Source organism: Uranotaenia lowii, chromosome 2 (genome assembly GCF_029784155.1).
Source record: "Uranotaenia lowii strain MFRU-FL chromosome 2, ASM2978415v1, whole genome shotgun sequence".
Taxonomy (NCBI): Eukaryota; Metazoa; Arthropoda; class Insecta; order Diptera; family Culicidae; genus Uranotaenia; species Uranotaenia lowii.
This window is the reverse complement of record NC_073692.1, coordinates 11,484,748-11,495,117: the sequence shown is the minus strand read 5'-3', so window position 1 is coordinate 11,495,117 and position 10,370 is coordinate 11,484,748. Positions and strand designations below refer to the sequence as shown.

General features: G+C 36.4%; 1 protein-coding gene across 1 annotated transcript; it reads left to right on the top strand.

Annotated features, from left to right (window-relative positions):
- The first annotated feature begins 4,288 nt into the window (after nt 1-4,288).
- LOC129749569 (mantle protein-like) lies at nt 4,289-5,005 on the top strand. The gene is made up of 2 exons (XM_055744589.1): nt 4,289-4,353; nt 4,418-5,005. Exons 1-2 carry the CDS (start codon nt 4,348-4,350, stop codon nt 4,952-4,954), a joined length of 543 nt encoding a protein of 180 aa, XP_055600564.1. The 5' UTR covers nt 4,289-4,347; the 3' UTR covers nt 4,955-5,005.
- Nucleotides 5,006-10,370: the final 5,365 nt, after the last annotated feature.

The window sequence follows — 10,370 nt, the reverse complement described above, 5'->3', positions numbered from 1 at the left end:
CCTTTACTAATCTCAAGTAAATGGAAATATATATAGTAAAATTACTCCGGAAGAAAACAATGTTTTCCAAGTGACGAATCTGGGCTGGTGCTGGACCCTCCGGACCGATATTGGATCATTTGACATCGAGACACAGAAAGGATCCAGATTCAGCTAAGTGTTTACTTGTTTCCTCTAGATAGTTTTTAAGTTGTTGATTTGACAAGCGTTTTTTTCTACATATTTCTTAATTGAATCGAAGTTTTCATAATTTTGACGGTGATTTCACAGTAAAGGTTAAATATTTTCGGTGGAAATTCCCACGAAAATATGTCAACGGCATGTTACCTTAAAACTTGTGCATAAGGCTAATATAAAAGCAGCATGCATTCAGGATTTTTTTTGCAGAAAACTCATGAAGTTAGGCAAAACTATTTTTTAATAAACTAAGTTTTATTTCGGTACGGTTACAAGCTTGTTTACGATTCCTATGTATATAAAAAAAGTACGTGTTAAATATTTTAATTATTTATTATTACCAATTTCATGCTGTTAGTAAGGGATTTTTTTTTCTAATAATATAAATTGTGCCAGAAGAAATAATTTAAAAAAAAACGTAGTTCTTGAAACTTTTCTATACCGGCCTTTACTACTGCTAGCAGAGATTCGAAACTCTTCAACAAATTTAGAAAAAAATCTGTAAAATTAAAATACATATTTATTTCAGTTAAACAATAACAATTCTTTTTTGATATTTCTGATCATATGTTCATTTCTAATTGGTAGAGATAATCTGTGAATAATGTTTGTTGAATGATAATCAATCAATATCTCTAATAGGAAAATAGTGTGCTTATGACTAATGCAACGTTCAAAGTACTTCAATTTTAGTATTTTTTATGGGCATCTTTAACTTTTAGTGGATATTTTTTTTCCCCTTTTTCAAGATTTTTTTCGTATATTCATATTGAATTGTATGTTTCCACCATACAAAATAGTAGTGAAAAGAATTTTTTTTCTTGATTGTTTATGTATATGTTTACATTTTAATATAGCTTTTGTTGTTATATCGTTACACTGCAAAAATGTTATTTAAAGTAACAAAAACAAAGCGTAAACTTCTATTTACAACCAACTCTCTACTAAACCTGGGGCATACGTTGATGAAGCATTGAAGAATTGAAATTAATTTTTTTTTTCTTTTTATTATCATTTATTAATTATCTTGAGCTTTGTTGATTAACCACAAAATCTATTTATTTCATGTTGAAAGTGAATCTTTTTTTTTCAAAGTTGATTAGAAATTTAATTGAAGAGTATATACTTGATGAAGAGATAAAAGTTTGTTATTATATATTAAGACAGTAAGGTTTATTTACTCTTCCTTTTTTCAATATCTTGCAATTCACTTAGATTGTAACGAATAACAATTTTGGCTTTAAGAATAGGACAGTAGGAGGTTTAAAAAAATCACACTAGTCAAAAGTGTCTCCCGATCATATCCTTTAACCCAACCCTCCAAACTAAAATTGCTTTGCTAGGATGCAGAGGTGACCTCGGTCCTAAAGCACAACATTGTTCTTTTATCCCCCCTCTTTCTTCCAAACTATCTATTGACTACTAGGACGTGGCCGGCGCCGTTATTGATGATTAAAGAGAGAGCATCAGTTTTGGGCATTGTGAATGTGTTGTCAGTCCCAGACACCATTCATTTGACCTTTGAAGAAAATTGGTGGCCTCGGTCAATCACGGAGTAGCAACCATTGGCGATGTGGAACACGTTCTACTGAGCCACGCCTGCGATCATGGAATTCTAAATGCATTGGATTTGATACAACTGTCATAATGATAAAATAAAACTTGAATAAAATACACTAGGGATCGAACGGAATTGATCAATTATGATGTGAGTAGTCAATCAACCTAAGCTAAGCTAAATACAGTATTTTGGGTTCTTTCTAACAGATAATATCTGGATAAACAAAAGTTATTGAACAGATATTAGGAATTTCATGATAATCAATTTATGAAGTTCATATTATAATTTTATTGACACACATATTAAAGTGATAGAAAAAGATCTTCAAATCAAATTTTGCTAAATTTTTCAATCATAGTTTAATGAATCAAAAAATAAATTTTTTAAAACTTTTTCAGATACCAGCATTATTTAGTTATTTTGTTCTATTTGGCACATTTTTCTAGAACATTTTATACTTGTAAAACATACCTGTTTCGAAATATTTATGGCGAAGGGATCAAGTATTCTCATTTGCCCCTACAGTTATTTTTCTCAACGATTTTTTTCTGTCTTCTAGGTTTTCACTAATTCCAGTCAAATTTTCTTTATCTGATGAGCTTTTTTTAAAATTACAACAATGACTGGCCATATAAACCCAACTAAGAAATTTTATACCGTCTCGGGTCATTATCATTAAAGGAAGACGGCGCACCGAAAATCGACCCCACGTGGCCACTTAATCCCACCGTTTGTTTCCCAGTTTGGCAAAAACCTAGTTCAAAGGAACCGAAGGCAGGTTATTTAATATAAACACACCCACAAAAAAAGTTCAGTTTTGAATCGTTTTAAACCACACGAAACAACCACGGAAACGCTTCCTATAAAAAAAATGCATCAAATATTGGTCGGCTTAACACGGTTACTTCTGGCTGGATTAGTGCGGGAATATTGTTAACCGGGGAGGCTTTGTCGCGATTGGGAAGATTTTTTCGTTGTTAGGACTCAAAGGAGCAAGAAGCTTGTAAAAATAAACCGTACAGTTTTACGAGTGATGCGAATTTTTTCTACTGTTCCATGCTGTAGTAATCTGGTGGCAGCTTCCGGATACTGGAAACCTGTTTAAAGTGAGGTGGTAGGAGAAGAAAATTGACGAGAAAAAATTGTTTTTCTTTGAATTTTGACTGGCTTATATTTGGCTTTTTCCAAAATTTTTTTTTACATATTTTTCCAACATGTGCGTATAATTTTCAAAATTTAAAGAGCTTCCACCGCATGAATTTGAATTCAGCTAACACGAATATCCAAATGACTCAAAAACCTCAAAGAATACACATCAACAGATTGTTCCTCTAGGGCAAAGGTCGCTTCAAAGATTCCTCGAAAAAAAAACTAAATTAACGTTCAAAGCAGTGCGATTCCCGGTTTCAGTTGAACAAACGAATGTATCTGAAAACCAGCCGCTCGTCATCTGATTCTAGATTGCACCCTGCGGCGGCCAAACGCACCAGGCAGGATACATAAATTTACTACAACCCCACCTTCCTGGGTCATAAACTTTAACCCTCCCCTCGCATTTTGGTGGAGAATTTAAATATTTCTCCCTGTGAGCTATTCCATGCGAAGGAATTTCCGCACTCTGTTGAGGGAAAGTTTCCCGAAACCAAACGGCTGAATTTTCTATCGCAAAAGCGTGTTCTGCGGTGAGGAAAAATAGCTTTATTAAATACAAATTTCTTATCTATTATTACAATCCTCGTCTGGGGTGAGCAGCTTTGTTTTTCCGAGTTCTACAACTGCTAACGTAAAACAGCTCACAACTGGCGATGGATGATGGTGGCTGCTGCAGAAGCCTTTCCCTTCTTTCTTCGAAAATAAAGGGATAGGAAACCAATTATAAGTAGACCTTTTTCCTTCAGCGGTTCTTCTTTTGCGGAACAGCTGCATCGGCTCCCAAATGAATTAACTTTGCAATCAATTTGTGTGGAGATGTAACGCAGATTGCGGTTATTTGGGGTAAGAATATTAAGGAAAAAAATAATTCAATTCAAACCCTACTTGAAAAGCGATTTTCAAGAAGTGCTGATTAAAAAAAAATTGGACTAAAAATAAGCTATTTTAAGTTATTGATTGTAAGCTTCAATTTTCGCCAAATTTTGCGATTACTAATTCCGTTTATGCATCGCATTGGACTTGAATAGTTTAAACGTCATTGTAGATGTCTAAACAACCTTCTTGAATTTTGTTATCACACTGATCATATGATTTCTCATTGATAACAGCTTCCGTTCGTGATTTAACAGATGACCTTCACCTACAAAAAAAAGCCATAACCAAAAAAATCACCACCCACAGCTTTTCACCACCAACGTCTCTCGGCTCAGTGATTCGACTTTGGACTTCCTTTCCGCGAGGCCCCAGCAGCGGGGCTGAGCTGAACTGTAGCGAAGCGTATCCGATCGAGTGACCCCCGAAAAGGTCTTCTTCTACGCCCCGGTTACAACATGAGACCGAACAGATACTGTAATCATATAAAAGTTACCGTGGGCAGTTGAAAAGTTATCATTCGCTTGTGATCTTTCCATCGATCGACTTGATTCATCCCACCAATTAGCCGGAGCTCTCGTAACATGAAGGTAGGAATGATGTTGGTTTAACTTTTATTTCAAGTGATTATAATTGTTTCTTTCCTTCCAACAGGCGTTCGTAGTGTTTTCTATGGCTTTGGCCATTGCTTGCGCTGCTGCAGTCGACGATTCCGCCAAGAAGGACAAACGTGGCCTGTGGGAACTGGCAACCTACGACGATCACAGTCTGGAGCTGAACCAGGAACACAATCAGTACGGCCACCATGATCACGGAAAAATCAAGAAGGTCACCATCACCAAGAACGTCCCAGTGCCATACCCAGTGGAGGTTGAGAAACATGTGGCCGTTCCAGTGAAGGTTCCCTATCCAGTTGAGGTCGAAAAGAAGGTTCCAGTGTACATCGAGAAGAAAGTCCCTTATGTCGTCGAAAAGAAGGTTCCATACCATGTTGATCGTCCAGTCCCATACCCAGTAGAGGTCAAGGTCCCAGTTGTCCACAAGGAGTACGTCGAAGTGCCGAAACCATACGCAGTTCATGTCGAGAAGCCCGTTCCGGTGTATGTCCACAAGCCAGTGTACGTCGAGAAGCAGGTGCCGGTGACCATCAAGATCAAAGAACGTCACCACGAGAAGAAGCACTGGTTCTGAGCGTGAAGAGATCCCCTGAGTATGTTAAGATGTTAAGAAATAAAATGCCTAACGAAGGAATACAAAAATAAAAACTTTGCATTGTTTATTCTCGAAAGAAAACGGGGATTGAATTCTCTTCAATTTGCAGCTTAGGAGTAGTTGTTGAAATATTCTACAGTACTCTATAGTACTCTTCGAGATCGGAGTAGATCCTATTGTCTACTTAGGTAGATAAGAAGGCACTCACGAAAAGGCCTTCTGGAACAATTAGTGCTAGGTAGCTATGTAGGTTCTACTGAGAAGAAGTTAGCTGAATAAAGTTTAAAAAAAACGAACACACACATATAGGATCTCAGTGAAACTTCATGTTTCTTTGAAAAGATCTAAATTCTACTTAAGACTAAAGCGTACATCTTTCAAGGATATAATGGCTAGCATCTTACTAATGCTAACACCACCAGCCCACAGAAAGAGTACTATGTATGCCGTGACCGAGACTCGATCTCATGACCTCTGGCTTAGAAGACTGATACGCTATCCTATAGGCCACGGTTGGCGGCAAAGCTAGTTCCGAATATACCAGGGCCGCGTGTTTTCCGAAATAATACAGTTTTCTTTTACCCCGGAATAAAAAGTGTGTTGAACTCAATAAGTTTGTTCTTAATAAGTGACCATATCATACTCGCGAGTTCAGTGACCCCAATCCGGAAAATAATTAACCTGCATGAAAATTAAAGTTCGGAACGCGACCAAACCCGGAATCGCTCTTATGTGCGCGAACACATATAATTTTAACATTTTAAATTTACAAAATACCTTGTCTTAGTTATTGCGAGAACAGTATGACACAAAAATGAATAGATTTTCATCTTTCAGAGTATAATATTAAAATTAAGAACTTAATTTCAACTTTATGAAGAAACAAAAAGTAGATGCAAATAACTGCTAATGGAGAAGTTATTCATGTTTTTGGGTGCCATGATTTAGGTGTTTATCATGGTAATTTTTCTCACTAATTCGTTCTTGGATTGGGAGCCTACTGTTTAGTGTTTGATCCTAGTAAGTCAAATAATACTTTTATTTTTTTAATTCAATAACTCAAGAAGTGAAGTTAGGTATTTAAATTTTAATTTAAACTTTTCTGCAGAAACTTTTGAAAATGCTCAATGAGCGGAGTAGTTAGCCATTTATATCTAGAGAAGAATCATGCAAAACTTCAATAGCGTTCATGCTATAATCTTTTTTTTCTATGATCAATATTAAATTTGCTTTTCTGGTGAAATTAGTTTCGATAACGAGAATTTACATATGTATATGACCTCGAATTATGTGTGGAGGATAATGGTAAAGCAAATTTAAAATAGTCAGAGAGGAGTCATTTCCTCCTTTTTTGGTAGCTTAAAAAATCTTTAACACTGATGAACGGCTTATGGAAGGCTACTCGTAGTTGATTATATTGTTTATTTTATTTTGATCACAAGGTTACAAAAAAATAAATTTAGTTTGGTTCAGTCAAGTCATAATAAAACAGTGGAACATTCTTCCAAAACAGATCAAGTTTAAAAAAAGTTGAAAATGTCAAATGAAGAAGGTACGAGAAAATGCTGGAAAAAATTCGCAACCATCGTCACTCAACTGAACACTGCTTTTTAGTTATTTCACATACTTTCAAAAACACATCTTCATTACAAACCTTTTGCAAATTTTAATAGTGTTACCGAAAGCATTTATGGTTATTACGATTATTTTTATTTAATTACAATATTTCGTTCAAATCCAAAGATCCAAAGTTTTCAAATATTGTCTTAAAATCGTTAAATCATTTCAATTTCTGTTTCGCGTTGAGTTTGAAAGAAATTTTTAACATTTATTCAATAAAAATTGGAATTTGATATCTTTTGGATAAATGAAGACATTAGGTTTAACGAAAAAGGTGTTCATTTACACAAAACTTCTAGAAAAATTGTTTGCAACCACCCAATGGATTTTTGTTGTGAATTGTGCGTTGGATAGCGCAGTGTTCCATCTTTAATGTAGAAATTTTTGGGACATGTTATTTTTTTTGGGTTTGAAGTCTTAGGCAAGATAAGGTGAACTCATCATCATTTTACCGACGCATATTTTCAATTTTGTACCTTTCGAAAATGAAATGAAATATAGAGCTAGAATATCATCAACTAGTCGATGAGATAGTTTTTATTATAGAGAATATTTCATCCGGAGACCTCAAACCTCTATGAATTGATTAAAAGAAATTACGAGATTTTGTCCAGCACAAAGCAGATTCTGCTCCACTATGTGTAGGATTTGTATCAGAAGCGAGCACAAAAGATGCAAGCAAACATTTATTTAAAATTATCTTTCACTGGACTTCATGCAGAATTGTAGAAATTTAATGGTCGTACTTTAACCCTACATCATTCGAACTTTTGCCCCACATGTGGGGTTAAAAAACGTTTCGATATCTGTTTGTCATTTTCACTACTGCTATCCAATCAGTCATACGATTATCTTCGTATTTTTTTAGAAAAGAGATAAAAGTCTGAGCAATCAAATGATGTACAAGATTTAAAAAAAAAAAACAACTGCAAAATTTTCTAAAAATAAAATCTGAGTTAGCTGAAGTGACACTGAACTGACCTTCGAAACCAAAGCATTGAACACGCCTGATCTGATTAAGCTTTTTTCTCAGATTTAAGCTTTTTTTCTCAGATTTGACCTTTCATCTCCAATGCTCTCAAGGAAAAAAAGCTGTCGGGACTTGTTAAAAACGAGCTTTACTGACATTTAGGAAATAGATGTTGGTTACACGATACATAGACAAATCATATATCATTGCAGCCCGCTGAGAAAAATAAAACACAGTCTTGTTTCAAATATGGGAATCCATTCCTTCCCCGTGTCCCTCACAAGAGAAGGTCAAACGAAGACCATAAAGCAAAAAACAAATATCCCTCGTCATCCATCCGGCTCAGGAAGTACACTGGTTGAGATATTGGATTAGCAAGACGATATAAAAATGATGTTTTGAGTTCGATTTCAAATTAAAGTTCTCTGTTATTGACTTTGATGGTACAGTTGCCTTTGTAAGAGAGGAAGTAGGCGTATGCCAAACTGTCATCACAAACCTTTTTCGGCTTCGAAAATTTTATAATAATTTCATAGAAATTAACAAATTATAAACAACCATGTTCAGATCAGTTTACGATCAGACGTTGAAGTGAGCGGTCGTGATTTCGAGAGACGTACACTATTTTTTGTTGAGCTATCTCAAACCACGCGGTCACTTGTGGGGATTTGGCCCCCCTTCTGGGCTTTCAAGCTTTTATTTCCTTGTATCGACAAGGCCAGGAAATGTCGGACGGAGTCGTGAAGAATACGTTAGTTTTTCGGTTTCCGGAACATGCAGCGGGACCCACGCTTGTGGAGATGGCTCGTTTTGTTAAAGAGTTTGATGCCGATAAGAACAAAATGGAGTCCACCTATAAAATCTCAGATGAGAGATGTGTCTGTATAAAGTTCAAGACGGAGCAAGATATGAAAGAAGCCCTTCTTCAGAATTCAGAGACTCAGGAATTTCGATATTCGAACGGTACAATAGTGAAAGTAAAGATGTCAGTGGCAGGTGGATGTTTGCGCTATGTGCGTATTTTCGATCTTCCCCCAGAAATCTCTGATCTGGAAATCTCTACGGTTCTCGGAAAATATGGTAGTGTGAAACGTGCTGTCCGCGAAAGGTTTCCCCCGGAGCTAGAGCTCAATTTGTTAACAGGGGTACGCGGTATTTATATGGACATTAAGAAAGATATTCCGTCAACTCTATACTTTATGAACCGCCGGGGTCGTATTTATTACGAAGGGTTAAAGTACAAGTGTTTTGTGTGCAAAGAAGAAGGGCATTTGAAGGCCAGTTGCCCAAGAAAACAGAACAGAATGAACGAATCAAGCGTTAACGTCGTGTCCATTGCTGATGGTGGTGATAACCAGGAAAAACGAGAATCCAATTCGTATGCCAAGGCAGTCAAAACTGGGCTGAGCGCAGAGCAGGATGGTGAAAATTCGGGAAAACTTGAACTAAACATGGTAGTGCTGACGTCCAAGAGAGGAGAGGCGGTAGCTGAGAACGACGCAGAGACGCAAAAAAACGGCGATGGTGATGGTATGCGAGAGATTGAGTCTGAATCCAGCGAGGAAGATATGGATACATCGAAGCCAGATAGCATTATTGAGAAACGTGGGAAGCGTCCCCTACTCAACCCTGAGAGATCGATATCTGATGCCGAAGGTGATGGGAGAGGATTCCGTACAGTCGAGCGTAGCAGAAAAAAGCTGCAGAAGGTCGGGGCGATCGACTCGATGAATGCATTGCAGATCATCGCAAAAACATCGGAAGAGAGAAGTAGAACTAGAGAGCGATCGGGTGCTAGCAGGACTAACAGCAGATCTCGTAGTAGGGTGGTGGGTAATACTAACATCAACAAGACTACTAAATGAGTATCTTCACTCAGTTCTGTTTTCTATGTTTTATGTTTTGTGTATTGTTTGTATGGTGACTGGGAGCTAATTGTGACCGGTGTTATCTGACGTGATTTTAGACAACATGATCTTTACCAGAAGAGTGGCTTCTGTAAATATTAATTCCATCACGATAGCTGCCAAAAAACAGCTATTGAAAGAGTTCGTTATTCTAAACGATTTGGATGTAGTCTTGTTACAAGAGGTTTCGTTTGATGACTTCAGTTTTCTGCCAAGCTTTCATGCTTATGTCAATAGAAGCTTAGACAATGTGGGTACTGCTATTCTGATTAGGAAAACCCTTGATTTTGCTCAACCATTGCTAGATCCAAGTGGGAGAATTTCTTCTCTAGTGCTGAACAACATAAACATAATTAATGTTTATGCTCACTCAGGGTCTCAAAGAAAAAGTGAGAGAGATGAATTATTCAGAGAAACGATAGTTCCACACTTGAATAAATCGAATACCAGGTGGACTATTGTGGGAGGAGATTTTAATTGTATTTTAAATGCGAATGATTGTAAAAGTGATATCAAACAGTTTTGCCAAGGTTTACAAGAGTTTGTTGATTTATTTAAACTAAAAGATGTCGGTTTAAAAGATAAACAGTTTACATTTTATAGATTGAATTCCGCTTCCCGATTGGATAGATTTTATGTTGATCCTGATTTTCTCAATCAAGTTTCGAAATTTGAAACCAAACCGTTGCCCTTTTCTGACCACCATGGAATTATTATGACGTTCAGAACAAATCCTTCTGAAGTTGCTCCTGTTTGGGGGCGTGGATATTGGAAGATTAATGATCAATCACTAAGAGATGATGCAACTAGCTCAGAATTCAGAAATATGTATTGTGACTTGAAGAAAAGACTTAAATATCGTAACAACTTTTCAGAGTGGTGGTCATATGATTTTAAA